The 27,142-nt window shown below is 39.6% G+C and overlaps 2 protein-coding genes across 2 annotated transcripts in view; one reads left to right on the plus strand and one right to left on the minus strand.

Annotated features, from left to right (window-relative positions):
• Window positions 1-11,932, minus strand: part of acadsb (acyl-CoA dehydrogenase short/branched chain) — a 60,562-nt gene extending 48,630 nt beyond the window's left edge. Inside the window, exon 1 of the mRNA XM_020527487.2 lies at window positions 11,584-11,932. Coding sequence (XP_020383076.1) covers window positions 11,584-11,610 — 27 coding nt within the window. The 5' untranslated portion in view covers window positions 11,611-11,932. The remainder of the gene's footprint in view (window positions 1-11,583) is intronic.
• A 28-nt stretch (window positions 11,933-11,960) lies between these two features.
• On the plus strand, window positions 11,961-26,373 carry LOC109927466 (zinc finger protein Pegasus-like). The gene is made up of 4 exons (XM_020527489.2): window positions 11,961-12,277; window positions 18,047-18,211; window positions 20,549-20,731; window positions 25,411-26,373. The coding sequence occupies exons 2-4, from the start codon at window positions 18,079-18,081 to the stop codon at window positions 26,337-26,339; spliced, it is 1,245 nt and encodes a 414-aa protein (XP_020383078.1). The 5' UTR covers window positions 11,961-12,277; window positions 18,047-18,078; the 3' UTR covers window positions 26,340-26,373.
• Window positions 26,374-27,142: the final 769 nt, after the last annotated feature.

Raw genomic sequence — 27,142 nt, forward strand, 5'->3', positions numbered from 1 at the left:
ATAGTTGAAATTACGTACAGGCCTCCAAACAGTAGTCAGAAGCTGGGGCGCAAGATACACCAGAAGATAGAAAAGGTGTGCAAGAAAGGCAAAGTTACGGTGAGCATGGGGGATGTCAATATGCAGGTGGACTGGGAAAATCAAGTTGGTAGTGGATTGCAAGAAAAGGAATTTGTGGAACGTCTACGTGATGACTTTTTGGAGCAGCTTATGGTGCAGCCCACTAGGAAACAAGCAATACTGGATTTAGTGTTGTGCAATGAGGCAGGCTTGATAGGGGAACTTAAGATGAAGGAACCCTTAGGAGGTAGTGATTATAATATGATGGAATTTTCTCTGCAATTTGAGACGGAGAAGATAGAATCAGAGGTAATGGTATTACAGCTGAATAAAGGCAACTGGAGGCACGAGGACAGAGCTGGGCAAAAATTGACTGGGAGAGGAGCCAAGCAGGAAAGATAGTGGAACAGCAACGACAGGAGTTTCTAGGAGTAACTCAGGAGACACAGCAAAAATTCATCCCTAAGAAAAAGACACATGGTACAGGGACAATGAGGCAACCATGGCCAACTAGGGAAGTCAGGGATAGAATACAAGCAAAAGAGAAAACATATAACGTGGTGAAGGGCAGTAGGAAACCAGAGGATTGGGAAACTTACAAAGACCTACAGAGGGCAACCAAAAAAGAAATGAAACGAGGAGGGAGAAGATTAAATATGAGGGTAACCTAGCCAGTAATATAAAGGAGGACTAAGAGTTTCTTTAGATATATAAAGGGCAAAAGAGAGGCAAAAGTGGACATTCGACCTCTGGAAAATGACACTGGAGAGATAGTAGTGGGGAACAAGGAAATGGCTGAGGAACTGAATAATTATTTTGCATTAGTCTTCACGGTGGAAGACGCTGGTAATATCTCAAAGTTTGAGAGTCAAGGGCAGAGCCGAGTATGGTGGGCATCACCAAGGAGAAGGTGCTAGAAAAACTGAATGGCCTGAAGGTGGATAAATCACCAGGACCAGGTGGACTACACCCCAGAGTTCTTAAGGAGATAGCTGAAGAATTAGTGCAGGCGTTAGTGGTGACCTTTCATGAATCGCTAGAGTCAGGGAGGGTCCCAGAGGACCGGAATTTTGCTAACGTGACACCCCTTTTTAAAAAGGGAGTAAGGCAAAAGACGGAAAATTACAAGCCGATTAGACTAACTTGGGTTTTGGTAAGATTTTAAGAGTCCATTGTGAAGGATGAGATTTCTGATTACTTACAAATGTATGGTAAAATAGGGCAAAGTCAGCAGGCATGATCAAAGGGAGGTCATGCCTGACAAATCTGTTAGATTTCTTTGAGGATGTAACAAGTAGGTTAGACCAAGGAGAGCCAATGGATGTTATCTACTTGGACTTCAAGAAGGCCTTTGACAAGGTGCCGCACAGGAGGCTGCTGAGTAAGATAAGGGGTGTTAGAGGCAAGGTACTAGCATGGGTAAAAGATTGGCCGTCTGGCAGAAAGCAGACAGTGGGGTTAAAAGGGTCTCTCTCAGGATGGCAGCCGGTGACAAGTGGTGCTCCACAAGGGTCAGTGTTGGGACCACAACTTTTCAGTTTATACATTAATGATCTAGATGAAGGAACCGAGGGCATTCTAGCTAAATTTGCAGAGAATACAAAGATAGGTAGAAGGACAGGTAGTATTGAGGAGGCGGGGAGGCTGCAGAAGGATTTGGACAGGTTAGGAGAGTGGGCAAAGTAGTGGCAGATGGAGTACAACATGGGAAATTGAGAGGTCACGCACTTTGGTAAGAATAGAGGTATGGACTACTTTCTAAATAAGGAGAAAATTTGGAGTATTGTGTGCAGTTTTTGGCCCCATATCTCAGGAAGGATCTACTGGCCCTGCAGCAAGTTTAGAGGAGGTTCACGAGAATGGTCCCAGCATTGAAAAGCTTAACATATGAGGAACGTTTGAGGACTCTAGGACTATACTCGATGGAGTTTAGAAGGATGAGGGGGGATCTAATTGAAACTTACAGAATATTGAATGGCCTGGACAGAGTGGATGCTGGAAAGATGTTTCCATTGGTAGGAGAGACTAGGACCCGAGGGCACAGCCTTAGAGTAAAAGGAAGACCTTTTAGAACGGAGATAAGGAGAAACGTCTTCAGCCAGAGAATGGTGAATCTATGGAATTCACTGTCACAGAAGGCTGTAGGGACCAGGTCATTGAGTATATTTAAGACAGAGATCGTTAGGTTCTTGATCGTCAAAGGTTACAAGGAAAAAGTGGGAGAATGGGGTTGAGAAACTTATCAGCCATGATTGAACGGCAGAGCAGAATCAATGGGCTGAATGGCCTAATTTCTGCTCCTGGGTCTTATGGTCTCAGCAGCTCAAACCCTTCAACCCTGACAACACCCTTGTTAATCTTTTCTGAATCTTTCCTATAGCAGGGAGACTAGAACTGAACACAGTATTCCAAAACTGGCCTAACCAATATCTTACACAGCTGCAACACAATATCCCAACTTCTATATGCAATGCACTGACCAATAAAGGCAAGCATACCAAACACCTTCTTCACTACCCTGTCTACCTGCGACCCCACCTTCAAGGAACAATGAACCTGCACCCAAGGTCTCTTTGTTCAGCAACACTCCCCAAGGCCTTACCATTAAGTGTACATGTCCTGCCCTGATTTGCCTTATCAAAATGCAATATCTGACATTTATCTAAATTTAACTCCATCTGCCACTCCTTGGCCCATCTGATCAAAGTCCTGTCGTACTTGGAGATAAGCTTCTTCATTGTCCATTCCATCACCAACTTTGGCGTCATCTGCAAACTTACAAACCATTCCTCCTATACATTCAAGAAATAGTGGTGTTGGTGTGCTTGCTTGACTGTAGCTGCTACGTGGATAAACCAGGACAGATTGTTGGCAATATTTACTCCTAGGAACTTTAAGTTCTCGACCACCTCCATCTCAGCACCACTGATACAGACAGGGGCGAGTCCTCCACTCCACTTCCTTAAGTGGGGAGGCAATGGCCTAGTGGTATTAATCGCTGGACTATCCGGAGACCCAGATAATGTTCTGGGGACCTGGGTTCAAATCCCACCATGGCAGATGGTGGAATTTGAATTCAATAAAATATTTGGAATTAAGAATCTAATGATGACCAGGAATCCATTGTCGATTGGTGGAAAAACCCATCTGGTTCACTAATGTCCTTCCTTTAGGGAAGGAAACTGCCATCCTTACCTGGCCTGGCCTACATGTGACTCCAGACCCCCAGCAATGTGGTTGACTCTGAACTACCCTCTGGGCAATTAGGGATGGGCAATAAATGCTGCCTAGCCAGCCTTGCCCACATCCCGTTCATGAATTTAAAAAAAAAAGTCCATGGCCAATTCTTGCATTACACTGACATTGAGGGAGAGATTGGTGTCTCTACACAATGCCACTAAGGTCTCTCTCTCTTTCCAGCATTCTGTCTTGTCATTGTTTGAGACACAGTGGTGTCATCAGTCCTTATGTAAATGGAGTTAAAGCTGAATTTGGACACAGAATCATGAGAGTATAAAGAGTATAGTAAGGGGCTGAGTATGCAGCCTTGTGGGGCACTGATGTTGAGGATTATTGTGGAGAAGGTGTTGTCACCTATCCTTACTGATTGCTGTCTGTGGGTCAGGAAGTCGAGCATCCAGTTGCAGATCGAGGAGCAGAGTCCTAGTCTCAAATTTTGGAGACGGGTTTGATTGGAATTATGATGTTGAAGGTGAAGCTAAAGTCAATAAAGTAGAAATCTGATGTCGGTGTCTGTTGGGGCAACCCATGGTCACAGGTGGCACAACATGGCCACCCATGGGCATAAATATGGCTGCAATAACAGAATTAGCTTACCTGATCCAGCATTAAAGTGAGGTCAAAAGTTAGCGCAATGGTAGCTTTCAGAAGGAGGTAACCCAAACCAACAGGGTCAATTCTGAACAAAGAATCTTACAAATTAATATACAGGGAGTTGTGTAAAAACAACAGCTGCTGATGTCTGGAAGAGACAGCGTGAATAAGAGATGTCTGGGAAAGGCAGCCTGAAGTTTGTGGCAAGCATCAAAAAGAAAAGTATGATCCCACAATAATAAAGACAAACTTTAAAGACGAGATTATGTCAGATAAGCTCCTTGATCCGTGAAAGTGATTGAGTTTTAGTCTTATAAATGAAATAGATGTTATCTTATTAGGCAAAAGAGTTAATGTAGAAATATTTATAGTAGGGTCAGTAAATTTCATCTTAGAAGACAATGTGTGACTAGAATGAATTATAGTGCAGCTGCAAGATAGAGGGGCAGTGTTTACCTGACTTTGGAAGGACAGAAGCTGCTCACAACCAGATGGCTAAAGAATTCTAACACTAGGTCTAACCATATATTCTTTTTTGGAATTGATATTAGAAATTTTATAACAATTAGTAAAAATTAATATTCTTTTGTATGTTCAGTAATGAAGTTTGTAAACTATATAACAGAATTTAAAAAGGTCATTAAGTGATAGACAAGTATGACACAGGGAGAAAGAAATTGCTCACAACTCGTTACCTAAAGAATTCTAACAGTAGGTGTAACCATACAACCTTATATATAACTACCATTATATTAGAACTAATATTATGAATCTCACAGCAATTAGTAGGAATTAACATCTTTTTATATTTCCTACTGTCCTAATCACAGGAGATACAAGATGAGTAACGCAATTTGATAGGGATAGCAATAAATAAGAGAATTCAAACAATCCTTAGAGATAAGCGAGTCTGGGAAATGTCTGTTTGAGTAAGAGTATAACCACTAATATAGGAATGTAAATTAATGCTGTACATTGTATGATGCCAAGGCCTGATGATAATAATGTCTGGTAAACATTATGAGTTCATGGGGAACCTAGGACTGTTCATAGGGATGTCCATCATTGATCAGGAGTTTCACAGGATTGGATGTATAGGTTGGGAGGAGAAGGAACAATGACATTAATATGGCACGTATTTATTGTAACTCGAAATGTATAAAAATGCTGCATTCAGATGGGGAAAACTAGAGTGTCATTGACCTCTCCTCAGATCTGAGCTGTTTAAAAGAGTGACTGGACCCCATGTGAAAGCTAGATTCGGAGCGGTCATGGCCTCTCCCGCATGTATGGTAAGAGAGTTCGAATAAAGATCGAATGTACTGTGATAGAGAACTTGCATCTCCTCTTTGACATCTCTCCCCAGCAGGATCCCCGAAACATTTTGATGACAGGGACAAGTGTAGGCGAGGGAGATGGCACCTGCCATGGACATACTGTGACGGCAGACAAATTGAAGCGGATGAAAGCAATCTGGGAGGCTGGAGTTGATGTGTGCCATTACTAACCTCTCAAAGCACTTCATAATGACGGATGTCAGAGCCGTAGGGCAGGAGTTATTAAGGCACATTGCCTGAATTTTCTTTGGTACCAGGATGATAGGTGTCTTCTTGAGGAAGGTAGGAACCTCACATCGGTGTAAGGAGAGGTTAAGATGTCAGCAAATACTCCTGCCAGCAGGTCCACTCAGGATCTGAGTGTACAGCTGGGGACTCCATCCGGGCCAGTCACTTTCCATGGGTTCCCTCTCAAGAAGGCCAATCTGATATCTGCGGTGGTGACTGTGGGTACAGATATACCTGAGGCTGTCAGGGCAGGTAACATAATTTCTCTGACCTTCTGTTCAAAACAAGCATAGAATGCAGTGAGCTCAACGGGAAGGGATGCATTGTTGTCAGCTGTTCTACTCGACTTTTCTTTGTAACTCGTTATATTGTTTAAGCCTTGCTACTGTCAATCTGTGTTTGTGTGGTTAGTCTGGGACTTGTGTTCAGTCTGATATTGGTCTCTTGGTGTCCCTGATGACTTTGCAAATATTGTACCTAGATTACCCTGTATAGGTCAAGAGTCACCCGATTGTCCAGGTCCGAGGTGTTCATCGGGGAGTGGATCTCCAGGTTCATCATGGTTTCCAGTTGGGGAACACTCAGATTAACTTTTTTGGCACGCAGTCCCCTACACACTCACTAATGAAGTCTGTGACAGTAGTGGCATACTCAATAAGGTTGGCTGGTGAGTTCATGAATATGGACCAGTCCACTGACTCTAAGTAGTCACATAGGACCTCATCGGTTACCTCAGACCAGCATTGTGTAACTTTCTGTACTGGATCTTCACGCTTCAGATTCTGCTTGTAAGCTCGGAGAAGGAGCATATGGTTTGAATTACCAAAATGCAGGCATTGGGTGAAGCGGTTGGCGTCTTTGATAGTTGTGTAGCATATTCAAGTGTGTTTGGGCCTCTGGTAGGACAGGAGCTGTATTGATGGTAACACCCATTTCGTACAGAGGGTGGAAGAGGACCGTCTCCAAGTAGTATTCAGGGACATTGTTGCGATGAAACAGAGCTGCTGCCACCAGATTACTGCACCTACATTCTTCTCGTGAATTGGCACCATTTAGTTTCACAAGGAAAGAGTACGGAATCGAGAGCTGCATAGAAATGAAGTGATTTTAGCCAATAAGATAGACTATAAGAAGTGTTCTAAAAGAAGAAGAAGAGGTGAGATTTGGAGGTTTAAGGAAAGAATTCCAAAAGGTTAAGCTTTGGGCAGTTATTGACTCAGGCACTAGAAGGAGTTACAAAAAAAAAAAAAATAAAATCAGGATGCTCAAAGAATGGGACTTGGAACCATGCAGTTATCTCAGAAGACAGAGACACAGGACGCGATTATAAGGAATGGCCTGGTTCTGGAAGAATTTGAAAACAAGGCTGAGAATTTTTAAATTGAGACACAGTTTAACAGAGAGTCAGGGTAGTTCAGTTGACTCAGGAGTGATGGAGGAATGGTATTTGGTGCAAGTTGAGACACGAATAGCAGAGTTTTGGATGAGTGCAAGTTATGGAGGATAGTATGGTTATGGAGACCAGCCTGGGAAATATTGCAGTTGTCAACAAGACCTGGGTGACAGCTTCAACAGTAAAAAGTTTGAGGTGCGTCAAAGATGTTATGAAAAAAGAAATTGGTGTTTTAAGTGATAACATGAATGTGTTGTTAATAGCTCATCTCAAGACCAAATATACCAGTGAAGAAACACAAGAAAGTCAATTGTAAAAAAACTCCAAGTCACTAAAGTGTCTAGAAGGGATTTTCTTCATAATGAATTGTCTAAAAGTTACCTAGAAGTCCCTGTTTCTGTGAATGATGTGAATAATGTGAATAATTTTTTTTAATCAGAGAAACAGTACCAGCAAGAGTATCAGTTTGTACGACAACAAGGTATAAAACATTACAAGGAAGTCTACTACTTCCAATGGAGTAAATTGTGATGGGAAATACTTGTTTTGAAATATTCCATCATGTAATTTATAAAATGCCATACAATTTGAATAGGGTTAGAATGCAAAAAGGATCTCCTCTACTCAAAATATGCATTTACATTATAACCTTGTATTCTGTTATTGCAGGGCCAATAGGGATTGGCCAAACAACAGAAAGGGATAAGACAACCAATATTTGATCTCCCCGGAAATGTCTTGGAAGTAGGTTTAACTGAGGCATTTAAAAAGGGCATTGGATGATTGTTTGAATAGAAATACTGTGCAAGGATATGGGGACAGAGGAGGAGATTGGCACTAGGTAACAATGCTTGTTTGAAGGAATGGTGTGTGTACGAAGGGCCAAATGGCCTCTTTCTGCACCATAACAATTCTGTTATTAGTCCAAGATAATTGTTTGCCTGGTTTAAAAAGAACAGATATTTTCTGAATATTTTTAAAAACCTATCCCACCACGTTTCAACCGGATGTAAAAAAAAGCAACTTAGGTCATTATCAGAACAGATTGGAACTTCTCAATCTCAAAGCCAATATCTATCATTGAAACAAAACCACCAAAAAAAAGGTCATTTGTCACAGAATATTTCAACACTTGGGTTTATGATGTGCAAATAAAAATGTATGAAAGTGGATAATCAAGAAGATTGGTAGGAAAATCATGAAGGAGGGGTGACATTCTGGATCTTATCCAATACTTTCTATTTGTTCTAAACTAGCTTAAACAAATAATTTATAATAAATAAAACCTTGTTTATATAAAAATTCATTCATAAGCTCAGTATAACTGTTACCATCGAGGAAAAGGTAATCTTTGTGCTGATCTACTGAAATTAAGATCAACACTCACAAAGAGTCAAAACAGAATGATACTGGTTTGTAATTGATTTGCATGAAGCAGCAGGGGTGTAGCACGATGGCTCAGTGGTTAGCACTGCTGCCTCACAGCGCCAGGGACCTGGGTTTGATTCCACCCTCGGGAAACTGCCTGCATGGAGTTTACACATTCTCCCCGTGTCTGCATGAGTTTGTTCCAGGTGCTCCAGGTTCCTCCCACAGTCCAAAAATATGCAGGTTGGGTAGATTGGCCATGCTAAATTGCCCATAGCATCCAGGGATGTGCAAGCTAAGTGGATTAGCCATGGGAATTGCAGGGTTACAGGAATATGGTAGGGGGAATGGGTCAGGATTGAATACTCTTCAGAGATTCGGTGTGGACTTAATAGGCTGAATGGCCTGCTTCTGCACTGTAGGGGTTTTGTGATTCTGTTTCAATGTTTGTATCAATATTGATACTTATGTGCACTACATAAGCAAATGTATTTATCGATTCAAGATTATACGTATCACAGAATTTGATGCAAAGCAACAAACATCACAGGGGCAGAGAAATGTAATAACTGAGCACTTTACAGCATGATTGCTTGAAAAAGACAAAGACAAAGACAAACTGCAAGGAATAAACTCTGACACATTTAGGTAAATGTTCTGAATGACACATAAATCTAAAAGCGAAATAGAGTTTTTCAAAAGTGGTCTTACTTTGGTAAGAAGCACAAGATGTTTTTGATATTACTCTCAATGCTAAATAATAATGGCTGGAATTCGCCTCTTTTATGCCCCAAAATTTTCAGTACATTGAAACTGCGCACGTCAAAAACTGATCATCTGTCATAGTCCAGATTATGATTTAAGAAAAATGGATAACCTATTATAAAAAATTAAGTGATGATTTATGTTAAAATGCAATACTGCTGAAATAAGGGCAGCCTCCGGATAATTGCTATAAAAAGTGAGTCCAAATGTTTTCTATCAATTTTAAAGTGATGGTCCTTGACATCCACATAAGCATTCTATATGACAGTGCTTTACAAACTGTTTCCCATGGTGTCCCCATTTCAAGGCTTGAAAATTGTTGCATCTCCTCAGTGAGAATGGAGAAAGCAGGATATGGGGATTGAGCACGCAGGGGCCTATTTGACAGAGTACAGCTGCTATACATTGGTCAGGATTCCATCATAACTCAAAATTTCAGCCCACAGATCCCAACCATTATGGAAACCCTGCTCTATCACAAGCACATAGTCAGCTAATTCTGATGTATGTTGTTTGAAGGATACCTTTGCCTTTGTGCCACTTAAGAAAGGAACTATTGAAGATCAAGGACATTAGTAACAGAGACCACAGGAAGTCACATTTTCAATGGCAATTTTTATAAAGTCTAGGAAACAGAGACGTGTATATTTGCACAGCATTAAAATAAGATTACATTTCTTGACCTTGGAATGGCGAAAACAATGGAGTTAGTGTACCAAGAAACTTATTGATAAAGACACAGCAAAAGCTGGCATGCCCACAGAATTAGGCTAATCTTTGTAGCCAGAAATTGAGGAGTATTTCAGAACCTATAGTATTTGAAATCCAAGGATTCATGGTGCCTCTCCTTGACCACACTAAGTAACACCTTGCAGGAACTTATTAGTAAATTCTGCTACCTTGGATCCACAGTGACAGACAATTGCCTCTTAACACAGAACTCAATACACATCTCAGAAAAGCAGCTATGAACTTTGGCTAACTCACAAAACACAAATAGAATAATATTAAGCTGACCATCGGCACAACGTTGCTTGTTTACGGGCCTGTTCTCAGCACCTTGTTGTATGGCAAAGAAACATGCAAGACTTGCAGTTATCAAAAAAAAAGCTCAGCCACTCTCATTTTTGCTCATTGTAACACATTCTGGACATCTTGCGCAATGTCAAAACTATAAATGTAGTAGTCCTCTCAAAGACAAAACTCCCAAGTATGTTGCCTCTGAATGATGAGTGCCAAATGTACACGGCTCAAGTACATTATTGAGATGGAAGATGAACCCAATAATTTTCTGCATGACAAGCCAATAGTGGGAATGCCCAAAGCTCCACTTCAATGATGACTGCAAGAGTGGCACAAAGGCGTTAAAACATTGATTCTCACACCTGGGAGAAACTAGACACTTTCCCTACAACGACAGGGGAAATTGGTTGACATGTGCCCCCATGACAATCTGTATCCACAAGTTGAGAGGTATCAATACCAAAATTACCAAACAACAACATCTAAAACACTTCATGTCTGGCATTCAGTCCCTTCAATTATCAGAAGTGCATAATACAAAGCTATGCTATCCCAAATGGATATGGTGCATCATATGTAGATCAAAGGATGTCGATAACAAGGTGATTTTCCACAAATCAGATGTTTAATGCTCATATATACTGTTTTAAGCTTTGAGATCACATTGTTACAAGAAATCAATATTATTTGGATGAACTGAGCTGTTCTAATAGAACAGGATGTTGCATGTTTAAAGAACACTAGAGATGACATTCTTGTTACATTAATGCTTTTAGAGCAAACTGTTTTCTGCAGTAAACGTAAAACTCCTGCCAATCCTCAGGCAACACCATAATATATTTTCCTTTAATCTATTGTATAATAAGCTTCACACTAGCCAGAGTTGGATCACTTTTGTCAGAGGGTTTTAAACGTAGGGGAATATGTATTTACTTTAAATAATGAGTTTGTAATTATTTATCTACGGAGATATATTTTGCTACTTTTGTATTAGTTTTCTAATCTACCTTTATCAACTTGCACCTCAAATCAACATAATTTGATTTGCTCAGGTTCCAGACTCTAGCTTTGGACTTAACTAAATCTCTCAAACTCAATATAAAATACTGTCATATTAAAATCATTTCTTTAATCGTACTATAGACTCGGGAACGGTTCCTGTGGATTGAAGGGTAGCTAAAGTAACCCTACCATTTAAAACAAGAGGAGGTGGAGCGAAAACGGAGTTATAAACTGGTTAGCCTGACATCGGTAGTAGGGAAAATGCTAGAGTCCCTATAAAAGATTGAAGAGCAGAACACTTGGAACATATTTCATCACCTCCAGGCTTCTCTATTAAGTGTGTCCTTGGACCTCACCTTTCATCAAGCCTTAGGTAATTTGTCCTTGTGTGATTTGGTGTCAAATTATAACAAGTTAAAGCCTTAGGGCGTTTTATTACATCAACGGCACCATGTATATGCAAAATGTCACTGGAACACACACAAACATTTATAGTTAACCAAATGATAAACATTCAATTACAAAGTACCCCTCGGGTATATAAGAACAGAACAATTCAGAATTGGTACTCACCCTAGAAAGCAATAACCAAGTCGCCATTTTGTCCTTTGCAACGTCTAACCCACCACAAGAATAACTTGAATGAATTAGTGGTATTTGATTTTGTTGCTTGGAGAGCGGAGCTGGTGCAGATTACGCATTTCCAAAGTTCAGAGACTTGAAATCAATTACTCAACCTACTGCGAGACTTCATGCCTATTCCAAGCAGATCAAAACTTCCGCTGGGGCTTTTTTTTGTAGTCTGACAAGCGTGTGAAAACGGAAGGGCAAAATTCAACCGTTGCCGCGGAGAGCAACAACGATTGGCTTTGGACTGAGGGGTTGTGCTCCGCTTCCGGACGGTCCCGAGCCGGTCATTGGGGAAGAGCTATAGCCCCTCCCCGCTGATGTCACTTCCATCTGGCTGCCTGTCTGTTTGTGTATCCCGGCTCAACTGTGACATCGACGCCGGCCTTTTGTTCCTTTCGCCTTCGGGGATTGCGGCTCAGGAAACAAGCTGAAGAAGCGGCTTCCTTCTCTCTTCCCTGTTCCCCAAACCCCCTCCCCAGCACCGGCATCGCCGCCGCCGCCACCACCACCTATTCCCGGGACAGTCATCAAACGAGCGTCAGAAGAGCCGGCTGGTCATCTTTTCTCTCCTTGGTGGGAGCGCTGTTATGTTTTGCTGCTTCGAAGCCGCTGCCCAGTGTGTGGAATTAAGCTAAAGGTATTTAGGGGGTGGCGATCATTCCAACCCCCACCCCCCAACTTCGAGCGGGGGAGGGTGGGGGAAGGGGGCCAGTGGTCTGATCCGCTTTAACAATCCGGCAGCTCCCGGATGGAACGTTTGAAAAATAACCGAAACGGCTCGAGCCTTCCCTGCTTTTGACCGAAAGTAAAACTTGTAAGAAACGTTGGGCTGTTGCGGATAGACTGTTTCTGACCTTCGCCCACCCATTCCGCCCGTACCTGATCCTGTGTTTCTTTTAAACATTGATGTTGGGTTTTTGTAATTTGTTGTGAGTGTTTTATTTTGTCTCTGTCGATGTTCAAAATAACGTGGCCCGCTCCAATCTTAACTTTGAGCCTGGTCCGTTGTAAGTGATGGTCCAATCGACCAATGGGTGGGGGCGGCGCTCTTGGACGTCTCACGTCTTTGCACCAATGGGCGTGAGGGAGGGTGGGCTCTTCAGTGGAGTCGGCCGCAACAGCCATTTGTAAACTGTAGCCAGGCGCCCCCAGTCCGGCCGGAGAGGCGGCTGTAGTGACAAATTAACCTTTACATAGTTGATCGTGAACTACATTTGTTTTGATCTCAACGTATATAAAATACGACTTTATTTAAAAGATGTACTTTTTAAGTGGTTAGACGAAGACTCTGAGATCAAGGATGATTCTTCGTGTTGGTTTCAGAGGGTTTAAGGAGTGACTGGTACAAGACACTTTTACCGTGGAGAAGGCAAAAGTGCAGCAGTTAGCACCTCTGTGTATGGACAAGACTTAACATTATCCCACTCAGCATAATGAAAGAGAGAACCCAACGTAGGCAAACATTTTGTTTTGAAAATGTGACCACAAAGCAAGTACCTAACACTGTTGATAGCCAAGGAATTATTTGAATCCACTGTCAGGGATAAAATATAAAATGATTATAAAGAGCAACTATAGTTTAATAAAGGATGGATAAGTCTCTTTCCCCCAAATGCTTTCAAATAGTTGTTCAGTACAAATGGAAAATTGCTCATTGACCACTGTGTAGATTGCCTGTGTGCATCTAGCCACCTCACATTTAGTGGTTTGAAGGGAACAAAGAAATGCTGATGTGAAAATCCTCCTATCAAAAGCTAGCTCAAATAAAAAAGGCCAATGTATTCTTTAAAGTAATTGCCAAAGCTTTACGCTGCTTGTTTACTACAGTAGCTTTTATTTCCTTTCTTCGAATAGGAGTGTTGCTGGCACAGCCAGCACATATGCCCATTCCTCACTGCCCTTGAATTTGGTGAGCTGTCATCTTGAACTGATGCAGTTTGTGAGGGTGCAGCCACAGTGTTATTGGAAAAGGAGTTCCATGACTCTGTTCCTTTTACTGTCACTGCGTCAGTGATATCGATCCTGATCAGGTTGGTTTGTGTCTTGGAGAGGAGCCTGCAGGCAGTGGTGTTCCCTTGCACCTCCTGGTTTTGGATGATAGAGGTCATGGGTTTGAAAGTGTTGTCAGTGGGGTTTTGGCAAGTTGTTGCCATGCAGCTTGTAGATGTGCACTGTAGACATAGTATACTTGTAAATAGAGTAAATGTTTGTGGTGGTAGATGGGTTGCTGATCCAATAGGCTGCTTTCCTCTTGATCATGTTGAATTTCTTGCCTGCTGTACTCAACAAGTGGCAAATATTTCATCACAGTCTTGACTTGTGCCTCATCGATGGTGGAAAGGCTTTGGGAAGTGGGGAGGTGATACAATTATTGCAGAATTCCCAAAGTCTGACATACTGTTGTAGTCTCAGCATAGAATTTGTTAGTCCATTTAAGCATCTGGTGATCTCCAGTATTTTAGTGCATGTTCCAGCAATAGTAGTGCTATTGAGTGCACCTGTAAAATTGTAAATGTTGCAATTTGTCAATGACGTAAAAATTAGGTTTACTGATGCTTTTGAAGGTAGATAACAAGTTTTAGAAGTGGTAAACAGATGGGGTTTAGAGTGGAAAGTCCAGACAGTAAGATTGGGTAGGCTGTGCTGCGAATATGGAGGGAAGAGGCACTGAAAAGCCTGTAGCTACAGGGTAGGACATGTAACTGAGGGAGCTGAAGGAGTACAATCGAGTGAGGTTGCGCTAGGATATGACAAATAGAGTCATAGAGATGTACAACATGGAAACAGACCCCTTTGTCCAACTTGTCCATGTTGACCAGATATCCTAAACTAATCTAGTCCCATTTGTCAGCATTTGGCCCATATCCCTTTAAACCCTTCCTATCCATATTCCCATTCACATGCCTTTTAAATGTTATAATTTGTACCAGCCTCCACTATTTCCTCTGGCAGCTCATCCCATACATGTATCACCTTCTGTGTGAAAATGTTGCCCCTTAGTTTCCTTTTTATATCTTTCCCCTCTCACCTTAAACCTGTGCCCTCTAATTTTGGACTCCGCTACCCTGAGGAAAACACCTTGGCTATTGACCCTATCCATGCCCCTCCATGATTTTATAAACTTCTATGAGGTCACCCCTCAGCTTCTGATGCTGTAGGGAAAATAGCTGCAGCCTATTCAGGCTATTTGTATAGCTCAAACCCTCCAACCCTGGTAACGTCCGTATAAATCTTTTCTGAACCCTTTCAAGTTTCACAACATCTTTCCTATAGAAGGGAGACCAAAACTGAACGCAGTATTCCAAAAGTGGCCTAACCAATCTCCTGTACAGCTGCAACATGACCTCCCAACTCCTATACTGAATGCACTGACCAATAAAGGCAAACATATCAAATGCCTTCTTCACTATCCTGTATACCTGCAAATCCACTTTCAAGGAACTATGAACCTACACTCCAAGATTTGTGTGTTCAGCAACCCCCCCCAGGACCTTACCATTAAGTGTGTAAGTCCTGCCCTTATTTGCCTGTCCAAAATGCAGCACCTCATATTTATCTAAATTAAAAGCATCTGCCACTCCTCGGCCCATTGGCCCATCTGATCAGGGAAACATTGTACTCTGAGGTAACCTTCTTGGGTTTCCACTACACCACCAATTTTGGTGTCATCTGCAAACTTACTAACCATACCTCCTATGTTCAAATCCAAATCATTTGTATAAATGACAAAAAGCAGTGGACCCAGCACCAATCCTTGTGGCACACCTCTAGTCACAGGCCTCCAGTCTGAAAAGCAACCCTCCACCAGCACCCTAAATCTCCTACCTTCGAGCCAGTTCTTTATCCAAATAACTAGTTCTTCCTGTATTCCATGTGATCTAACCTTGCTAACCAGTCTACCATGCGGATCCATGTTGAACGCCTCACTGAATGATTGAGTGTATTGACTGTGGGCTCAAGCAAACAACAGGCGGAAGAACTGATGCTTGCAATGGGTTGAAAAGGATTTTTGGAGAAATTAATAACTCAAGTATCAAAGTTATTTGCAGTTAGAGTATTTTTTTTTGCATGGAATGTGGGTGTCACTGTCAAAGCCAGCATTGGTTGCCTGTCTCAAAATGCACTTGAACTGAGTGGCTTACTAGGCCATCTCATAGGGCAATTAAGTCAACCACATTGCTGTGGGCCTGGATCACATGTAAAGACAGTAGAGCTCCTTTTCTAAAGGACATTAGTGAACTAGATGGCTCTTTTAGGACCGATTTTGTTGTCACTATTACTGAGATTAGCACTGAATTCCAGGTTTATTGAATTTAAATTCTACAATTTGTCAAGGTGGGATTTGAAACTGTGTAGCCAGAGAATTAGCCTAGGCTTTGGATTACTAGTCGAGTAACATTACCACAATGCGCTATCTCCTCCTCCTAAGGGGGCAGAGGTGGATGTGGAAACAAACGGTTATTGGATGCAAATAGAATTTGCAAGTGATTTTTAGTATTAGACTAGGACTAAATGGTGTAATGCTTAGTTAAGTTTGACCAAAGCTGGAGTTGGAGTGGTTGTTGAAGCTGTGAAGTTTCAAGCAAGAGAAAAAAAATCACATTCTTACCAAAGTTCTACCTAAGTGTTCTAGCTCATTATAATTAATCTTTTAAGAACTGGTTATGGAGTGACTTGAAGCATATTTTCTTTGTGAATACCATTAGAGTTAAGTTGATTACATGCATGTATCAACAATTAATTGAATTGGAATAAAAGTGTGTTTACATTTTGGAGACACAAGGACTCCTAATCTTGATTCATGATTCAATTTGAACGTGAGTAAATCAGAGATTATCCAAAGGATATTAGACATATTTTGGGCCACACAGTATAATTACTAGATTTTACTTGTGTCTTTCCTGATATCATGGGAAAAAAGATGGTCATAATTAATCTATTTTTAGTACGTGATTAAAGAGGAGGGAGGCAATCCAATGAAAGGTTGGTACTGAACACATTATGAATATAACTTTGCTTCTTGCTGATGCATTGTTAATTGAGGTGAAAGTGGCAGTGGAAGAGATGTTACGGGTGTTTCTGCTAAGAACAGTGACAAATCAGATTAAATATTTCCTGGCTTTCTGTAGCATGATGAGACTTGAACTATTTCAAAGATTCTCTTAGGAAAGCATCCAAGTGCAGCTAACTGAATATACTTTGTTTTTATGTCTATGTTATTCTTTGAAGGCTGGATAATTGCTAAGGAATAAAAATACTTCCTAATTAAAATTAATGTAACTGGAAGCAGTAGTATACTTTAGTTTTCTGTAACATGATTTCATAGGACTAATCAATGTTCTTCATTTATTATATATTTACGATTCAGTTTACATTCTACATAGGAGTAAAATATTTACATAAATATCGAGCAATAAGTTTTCAAAGGTATTTTGGTTAACAAGTGTAGTTATATTGTCTCATTAAAGTGTGATAATTTCTGCTGTGTGGTGATACAATAATCAAAACCTATTTTGGTTTGATGTCACTTACGTATAGCTCCAAATTTCTGTAAACTTAGTTGTAAATAAAACTTCTTGCGGGGAGAAAATCCACTCAACCATTTGGGCACTTTGAATTCAGTGTCTTAAAAAATAATTCGTTAATGGTGATGTTCTAACTTCTAAGAGCATTGAAATGTACAAAGAAGTAAAATAGACTATAGTTTGTAAAGAGACAGTGAACTTCGGGCAGCACAATAAGATAGACACTGGAAATTTGAAATGAAATCAGGAAATCCTGGAAGTACTCAGTAGGTCTGATCTGAGTAATGCCAGCATTATCTGTTTGATGTAATTTCTGGTACAGGCAATATCTGGGTTGCGAACAGATTCCATTGTTCAGTCCGTTCATAAGTCAATATATACACAAATTAGAACACAATACATGACTATATAAAACAACTGTTTAAGTATGAGGAAACATTTGCATGTCAGATCTGTAAGATTAATATTAATACACCCCTGCATGATATCGTGTTCATAAATATGATCATTTGTAGGTCAGACATTCATAAATCGGGGCTCCCTGTACTGCTGCATGTAAATCAATGTAACAACTGCAATTTTTTTTTAAAAAGCTATATTTGGATTGTGAAATTCTATACTATCAAGATCAGAATTTGATCAAATCCCGAGGAATGTCTGAGGTGGGGATATGGAGGGAGAGGAATAAATATTTGCAGTAGAACCAGAAAATGATGAATGAAGGAGAAATTTACTCCAGACTCGGCTCGTTGAATAAAACAGAACACTCTTGAAAATATGTTCAAATATGAATAATACAAGCACATGCTGAATTGTTTAATGTGTTTTGTTGTGCAGTAACATTGTAGGTATGAAATAGTTAATTGTTTTTTTTTCTTAAGGAATTAAAGAAGCTTCAAACAAGGGTAAGAATATGCGAGAAAAGAGAAATGATTCTGTAGACTTTGTGAAGGATTTTCAAGAGTATCTCACTCAGCAAACACAGCATGTAAACATGATTTCCGGTTCAGTGTGTAATGATAAGGAACCAGAATTACTTCAGCCTGGTAAGGAAAGAAAATGTTCATTGTACTAACTTAAATTTCCTTATTGGTTAGTATTTTTTAACTATTAAAACAATTGTCTAATATATTGCCCGAAAGATTGTTTTGACCATAAATGGTACTCTGAAATATCAGATTTGAAGTATCTGCTTGAAAACAACAAAAACATTTCTGGAAATAATACAATTCTTGACAATGTGGCAACCATTGAGCAAAATACGAAGGTTTTATAGTCACCAAAACTAAGGAAACCTTGATTTTTGGTTTCTGTGTACCTTGTGACAAACTGTGAAAAGTATTCTATGGATGATAATTTTAAAAAATCAATATATTTACATTTTTTTGTCATTTTTAAGCAAATGTGCAGTGTGTAGCCAAAAATGAAATGCAAACTCATATATTTTGTAATCCTTGGAAGTAATGTTCGAACAAATCTGTTTTTAAAAAATGGCTATCATATCATGCTGACAAGAGTTTTTCTGACCTAAAAAGCCAGCGTTCCTAGTTGATGCAATTCTACCATGCTTGATGGGCTACCGTTGATACGATATTACAGCCCGTTCTCGAGTTTCTACAGTTCAGAAAGATTATCAGTTAATCAATTTACATTGCTCATTAACTTTTTTAAATTGTTTTTACATAATCAATATATCTGCAGGTAGAAACATTTTTTGTGAAGAAATCTAAGATTTTCATGTGCCATTGATCTTGTATTTCTCTGAAGTACATTTTAAAGTGTCTTGTGTGATATGAAGGTGTATTGAATTTGTACATTTTTTCCAAGTTTCTCTTGCTTTAGGTGTAATGTCTTTTAATTCTGAGTTCCAGCAGTTTTTCAGTACTTAATCTGCGACTACTTTCTACATTGAATCTGGACATGAGCTCTGCTGTTCAATTGTTGCTAAATTCCAAGATGTCCTTATACAATTTTGCTATGCAGATTCCTACAAAATTAATAAACACTGATCAGAAATTCAGTGTGATCTAGTTATTGCATCCCATTATTAGATTAAATGAAACTAATGCCCAGCTCATCCAAATTGCATTTTGTTTGTTGTCTTTACCCACTAAGTTATTGGTGTATAATTAAAACAAATCAAAAGCACTGAGCACATTGTTTCTACTTCAATGTGGGAGGATAATGTTAAAAATATTTCTATTTTGAAACTTCAGTGACAGTACCACCCTATCTCCAGCCTTCCCTTTTCATGTCCCTAAACATACTGTTGCCTCCTTGGCACATCATTCCTGGAATCTCATGTTTGGATCAGCCATAGTTCCAAATCAGCCTCTAGCTAAGTCAAACTTTCACCTAACTGACTGGTAAACTATCCAATTTCACTTATCTCAGCCCATGTAACGGTTGACCATACCATCCTTCTGTATTACGTTTTCTCCGTTTTCTTACTACACTCACTTTGTTCCTTAGTTTCTTAACTATCTAGTCAAATCCAGGAAATCAGCTGAAATTGGTTCTCTTGCTGTTCTTGCCCATATAAATGATTCTTGGCTACCTCTTCTATTTTTCACATATGTACTATAATCAACGTTAGTCAAAACACTTCTGGTTCAACGTGTAAGCTGTTCACACGTATTTCTTTCTCACCACCATCTCTCTTAGCGTTAGAGTCAGCAGAACAGATAACTTGTCATGTTGCTTGTGTTTTAAAATTCAGGATAACATGAACTGAAACTTCTTCCAGTTAAATATTGTCTTCAGTCCCTCCATAAATTTCATTCCCTTGTTGCTGACTCCATCCTTCCCTGTTAGCTCTCTGAAGCTGAACTAGAATATTTGCAACATTGGTGTTGTGCTTAACCCTGCAGTGAATTTCAAACACATTCACTCCACTACCAAGACTGGTTACTTTTGCCTTCTGGAATTCCTCATCATTGAAATTGAGGATGTTCATGGCGCCTGCATACTCATTAGTTATTCAGTTGTCCAATACCTTTTTATAACTGAATGTGACAGGACTGAAGAGCTTTAATCTGTTGTTTGTGGGATCACCTAGCTATAGGGTATAGCATGCTGGCTTTCCCTGTTTCACATGCATTCAGTCTTGTGTAACTTTGTTGTGTTCACATTTCATTTTTACATACATCTAATGATGCTCTTAGCTTGGAGCACAATTTGTTTCCTGTAATTTCAACAATTAATTTTCAGAAGAACCTTGCCACTGACCTTGATCTATTTATTGTATTGTATTTTTATGTATGTGTGTATAGTATGAACTATTCCTGTTAAGTGAATTTAGTATTTAGTTTGTATTCATATTTTTGGACAACATTTTTTTTTAATTTGTGAAGTTGTCTTAATGCTTCCAATTTAATTGGTAGCTGGGACAGAAAATCATCAAAATGGAATCCACCATGCTTCAGTTGAAGTTTCTCTTGATGATGGCTCTGGATTGATAGGAGAAGGACCAGAAAGGACAGTTGATGGAAAACTAAAGTGTCAGTATTGTAACTATGCCAGCAAAGGGATAGCACGACTGATGGAGCATACCAGAATGCACACAGGTAACAGACTGCACAGCAGATTATCTTATTTTAAGCAACAACTATCAAGTAGCTGCATCTGAATTTATCAGAGAACTGGTTAGGTGAAATTGAGTCTACACACAAGCCATTGCTTCATTTGTGTCCTGCACGTAGACCGGTTCTTGGTTCATTTGTTGCCTCCTCCTGAGCCTTTTTTGTTTGGGCACTGGTTTGCTCTTGCTTCTCTTACTCATGAGTAGCGTGAGAAGGTTCCAAATGTACCTGAAGTAGAATTGGAATCAAATCCATGTTGGTGTTGTTCTGAATTACATGCTAGCTAACTGACCTAACCAGCCCTTGCTACTATTGATAAAATGTTATGAACCAATCTCAGTTTCTAAATATTATTGATTTTTAAAATTCCTTCCCAGCTCAATTCCTTTTATTAAATGTTTTATTATGGAAATCAAAGTTTTGTTAACATGACCTTTCTATGTTGACTCAATTTTTAATGGTACTAAATTTTATTCACATTTCACTTCTTTTGGTCACAAACTCTGATTTGAGTACTGGAGGTGAGAATGACTGCTTTGACATCAAGGGGCCATTTACCTGTGGCATTAAGGAGTCCTAGCAAAACTGAAATTAATGGGAACTGGGGGAGTAAAGTTATATCTGACACAAATGAAGCTGGTTAAAGGAGGAATAGTTTCAGCCTGAGGTCATTGATGCAGAAGCTCCTCAGGGCAGATATGAGTTCAGATATCTGATGCCTTCCCTCTGGACAAGGTGGAACTTGAACCTGGAACCTCTGGCCCAGATGTAGGGATACTACCACTGCACTACAGCAGCTCCGAAGTTCCTCATTAGTTATTTTAATTAACCTGTTCAGACATGTGACATGCCTCCTGAAACAGGTGGGATTTGAACCAGCTCCCCAAGCACAAAGGTAGGGCCACTACCACTACATCACAAGAGCCCTAAAGTTCACTGGATACGCATTTTCTAATCAAACTGTTTTGAGATGTTATTGCACACTTCTGGAGCAGGTGGGAATTGAACCAGGTCTCCTGACTCAAAGGTAGGGACACTATCTCTGTGCAATAAGTTTCCCTGGATAATGCCCCGGTATTAATCATTTGCTGCTTTGTCAATAACCATCTTCATCATAAGATCAGAAATGCAGGTGTTTTACTGCACAGTATTTAGTATTTTTAATAACTCCTCAGTGAAGAATTTTTTGTGTTCAGTCAGATCTGAACTACATTCAGGCCTAGGATGTTCAGTGGCAAGGAACATTTGTGATACACAATGACCATTTTCAATAAGAGAATCTAACCATTTCCCCAAGTCGTTCAATGTCACTATTATTTTTGAATTTGCCCCACTACCTGTATCCTAGGCAGTAATATTGACCTGAAGGAGCCATATCAGTTCTGTGGCTACAAAGTCAGGTTAGAGGGTGGACTCCTCAAAGAGTTCTTCTTCCCCCATATCACCTGGAAAAGAAAGCATAAGTCAGGGTTGTGATAGAATACTCTGTTTGCCTGGATAAGTACATCCCTAACAACATTCAAAGCTCAGTGTCAATCAGGACTAACCAATTACTTGATTGGCACCCCTTCTGCCATGTTAAATATTCATTCTTTCCACCACAGCTACACATAATAGTCACATGTACAACATAAAAAGATGCTCTACAGCAACTTGACAGGATTACTTCTAAAGCATTTTCCAAACTAGCAACCTTTACTACTTAACGGACATGGACAGCAGGTGCAGGGGGTCAACGCTGCCTTAAAGTTCTCCTGCAAGTTACATACATCCTGAGTTGAATGTATATCACTGTTGCTTCACTGTCCCTGGTTCAAAACATCTGGAACTCACTTTTTAACTATATTGAGTACACCTACACCAGATGGACTGCACTGGATAATAAAGGAAACTTGCCACCACAGCTTAGTGGGCAAATTGAGTTAGATAACTTGCCAGTGATATTCTTGATCGAGAAAGGATTTAGAAGAAAATCCCTTCAGTGACTCTAAAATTTCTCTTCACCTCAGCATTTCAGATAGCTTACTCAATCTGGCTTTAATGCACTCTGCTTTGAGGTTTGGAAAGACAGTCTACAGCATTACGCAGTTCTTGTTGGTGTTACCATTTCTTTTTGTTAAAAGGGCTATGGCACACTTGCCTTTGCACAATCTGTTGTGTTTCCTGGGTTTACGCTTCCTAACTTTGTTTGCTTTGAAGCTCAAATCTATCCTGGAATGTAACCTTTTGTCCAGAACAGTGTTATAATTTTGGGTTACTGGAGAGTGATAATGATGTATATACTCTTTTTTTTCTCCAAAGATGGCTGGTGAATCATTGTTGATGAAAGAATAGATGCCAGATTCCAAAAAAAATTGAAACCATATGGGGTACATTTTTCTTGATATATTGATCTGGATTTTTGGTCAGTTGACAATAATGGTGCTTACCATTCATTATCCTAGCGGCTGACCACAAACCTTCAGCAAGTTTTTGAGGCAAGTTGCACAATTAGAAGATAATTTCTAGTGTGTCATCCTGTCCAAGGCCTCTGGATGTCTAAATAGCAACCCTTTCCAAATCAGATTGAAGAATCCTAACTGATCTATGACTGATTTTTCACTCCCCCCAAGTTGGAGCCCAAAGTCAGGAAAATTCCTCGCTGTGGGAATCTGACTCAGAAGAAACTAAATTTTTAGATTTTCATTCTAGGTGCTGACAGGAGTTGAGCCTGCTGATCCTAGAAAAAATTCTGATGTAGCTGCAATTTCACCTGGGTGCTGAGGCAGGCATTTAAAGCCCACCTTGGTCCTCTGAGACTTCATTCCAGTTACAGCAATTAAAAATAAAAACAACCTCTGTCCCTCAGCATTCATTATCCTCCATGCTGACCTGCATCTTTCTACCCACCATCTTTGGTATTTACAGCAGAGGTTCCAAAAATGGGATTTGAATTTCAGGTTTGGTAATGATCACTGCTTGTTGTGTTATTATTTGATTCTCGTTAGACTCATTTGATCCTAATGTACTAATTTTAGTTTTTTCTGGCATGTTTATTGGGTGACTTCCACAATTTGGCACCGTTGGTGATGCCAAGTCTCTCCGCAAAGTAGTTGCAGTGGAGGAGTCAAGTAGTCCTGAAGGAATCTCTTGGATTTCTTGTTGAAATGCACATGCATAATCGCTGGAAATTTACTTTCCAATTTAGATCACAAGAACAGAGTTAGCAAACTCTTGGCCATTACGCAATTACTTCTAATGTTTATTAAATTGCTACTGTATGTCTCCCTTCAGAAACAGAGAGCATCTGTGCAGGTACTGTAAAGTGAAATGGTATCACTTCGGTATGTCTGGCTTCCTAATGTTGGTGTAAAGTTCACAGAATGATTGCATCTGAGAACTCTTTCACTTGAATAGGAAATTAAGAAAACCTCTAGAGAAGTGGGAGGAGAAATCGACTTTCTAGATCTGCAATTGTACATTTATTCTATTGCTGTTGTTGGACTTAGTTAATTCTTAAGAGAAATAACAAATGCAACATTGAGCATAGGGCCTCTGTAAGATCACATGGACAAATACTATGAGTGGCACACTTTTTTTTATTTAGTTTTGTCACTGGTTGTTTGTTCTTCCTGGGAGACAGTCCTAAGGCTCAGATGAGTGATGCATATTTAGTTTCATCTCCTGACAAATCTAGCTTCTTGAAATACAAGATTGTTTGTGTATTCCATGCCAACAAAAATATGTTTTTAGGCTGAGATAGCAAGAACTGCAGATACTAGAGTCAGAGATAACTAAGTGTGGAGCTGGAGGAACACAGCAGGCCAGGCAGCATCAGAGGAACAAGAAAGCTGACGTTTCAGGTCAGGACCCGTTTTTCTGAAGAAGGGTCCCCACCCAAAACATCAGCTTTTCTGTTCCTCTAATGCTGACTAGCTTGCTATGTTCCTCCAGCTCCACACTTAGTTATCTATGTTTTTAGGTTTCCTATTTTTTGGGTGAAGTTCCATCTCCAACATGTGAAGATTCTCATAAAGGTGTCATATAAAATAGATAATGGCCTTTTCACATCTCCCCATGGGGCTTGCTGCTGGTTTATTGCCTTTAAGGAAATTATTAATTTTAGTGTAAGATGTTTCTTGTTATAATCTATGTTGGTTTCATTTAAACACAACTGACCTGTGGATCAAGTGGTCACTGTTCATTTTAAGTCTGTTTTTATAGCCTTTTTATAGAACCAGTTTTGACCATGAATGTCCCATTTAATATTTGGGACTATGGAATTGAAACTGGAATATGGAATATTTATAATTTATAATTTTTTTAGATGTCAGGTCATGCTGACTGGCCTTCTATTTACATTTCCATATACATTAATTTCCCAACATGAGTCTCTGAATTATATTGAAGAGTAATTCTGGACCCTCACTCCATCCCTGGAAATACAGGCTTTTAAAGTATTTTATGAACTGAGATCAGCTAACTCAGCGCAAACACAAGACCAATCTTGAAGCTTTCTGCTGCTTCAATCAGTATCAGTTTCACTGAATCATCTGGGGATTTGAGTAATATTTATATAAAATTGCAGTTGGAAGGAGAGATCCCTTCTCACATTTGGCTTAAAGATATCAATTGTTTAGGAGGAAAAATATAATAACTTGGCTGATTTGTTCTTTGTCATGTAGGTGAGAAGCCCCACAGATGCCATCTATGTCCATTTGCTTCAGCTTATGAGCGTCACCTTGAAGCACATATGCGCTCACATAGAGGTGAAAAACCATATAAATGTGAGCTATGCTCCTTTCGCTGCAGTGATCAAAGTAATTTATCCCACCATCGTAGGCGCAGGCATAAACTACTTCCTCTGAAAGGACGCAGGACGTCACTGACCAATAAGAGAATGATGGGAATTTTGCAGAAAAAATCCAGCTACTCCCTGAACTATGGAAGAAGACCTCTAAATAATTTTGGACCTTCCATATTGACGCAGAAGACAACAGATTACCTTGATGAGTATTCTCATAACATCTCGGCTGAATCTTATGAGGGTCTGACAAAAGCACAGACTAGTGGAATCTCAAGGGATGTACAGGAAATGATGGTGGATAATCCATTAAACCAGCTTTCTGCCTTAGCTGGCCAGCTTTCCAGCCTTTCACAAGATGACCAAACTCCAGCATCTTCTGATGTGACATGCAGGGATGAAAAGCCATATCTGATACCACAGTCTGTAGCGCCAATAGTTACCACTGTAGTTTCTAGTGTGGCTCAAAGCTCATCCAATGCTAGTCCTGATAGACATCCTGTGCATAATCAAAGAACATTCAGTCCAGTGCCAGGCCCCCACAGTGAGCGCAGTGCTCACATGAGTTCGCCCTGCATGACAAACAGCCAACCTAGCACCCCTGCTCCTCCAATTCAAGTCCAGGATCCACAGCTTCTGCATCACTGCCAACACTGTGACATGTATTTTGCAGACAATATACTTTACACTATTCACATGGGGTGCCATGGTTATGAGAATCCATTTCAGTGTAACATATGTGGATGTAAATGTAAAAACCAATATGATTTTGCTTGTCATTTTGCCAGGGGTCAACATAAGCAAACTTAATGTTATTTGTTTTAATAAAGTTATTAAAAATTAATCTTGTTTCATTAAATGGTAACTTTATTTCAATCCTTTGTAAAACTATAATAAAAACTAGATTAATCAATTGTTAATTTGTTTAAAAGGAAACTGAAGATATTTTCCAGACTGCCAATGACCTAATAACTTCTCCACTGCTTGTTTATCATTTATGTATTTAAAAACATGAACAGGCCATTAAACATATTTTAAAATTGAAGAAAGGTGTTGATGGGAAAGGTCAATCAAGCAAGAAAATAATTTACTGCATTTTATTTCTCCTTAAAATTGCTGATGCATGGTTTAGTGTTGCCCTAACAAGGATCATATATTAGGCTTGGAAGAATGTATCTTATATTTATTAGAATGGTAACCTGGATTTCCGGAGTTAAAGTAAGGTGGGATTAATCAATTAGGATTGCATTCTCTGGAATTTACGTGGTTTATATCGAATCATCCTAGAAGATCCTTAAGGTATTAAGGGAAGCAGTAAGGGCAAATTTAAAAAAAAAAAAAAAAAATGCCTAGTTGGAGTATCTAAAACTATGAAACAAAATCTTAAATTGCAGGCAGACCTTTCAGTAGTGAAGTTATGAATCCTTTACAAACAAACAGTATAAAAGTTTGGAACTGTCTTTTTGCTTCAGAAATTGATGCTAGATTTATTGTAAATTTTAAAACCAAAATCAATTGGGAACTAAAAATCACAGATACTGAGGGATTTTTTTTTGGATAAAGTTAGGTAGGTGGAGTTAGGTCACAAAATGGTATAATGAGCTTGAGTAGCT

Source organism: Rhincodon typus, chromosome 20 (assembly GCF_021869965.1).
Source record: "Rhincodon typus isolate 14 chromosome 20, sRhiTyp1.1, whole genome shotgun sequence".
NCBI lineage: Eukaryota > Metazoa > Chordata > Chondrichthyes > Orectolobiformes > Rhincodontidae > Rhincodon > Rhincodon typus.

Excerpts from the sequence above, each read along its gene's own strand:
- LOC109927466 (XM_020527489.2), top strand. The coding sequence starts at position 18,079 with ATGCGAGAAAAGAGAAATGATTCTGTAGACTTTGTGAAGGATTTTCAA. Across the intron at positions 18,212-20,548 it reads ACCAGAATTACTTCAGCCTG|CTGGGACAGAAAATCATCAA; the intron begins GTAAGGAAAGAA and ends TTTAATTGGTAG. Across the intron at positions 20,732-25,410 it reads GCATACCAGAATGCACACAG|GTGAGAAGCCCCACAGATGC; the intron begins GTAACAGACTGC and ends TTTGTCATGTAG.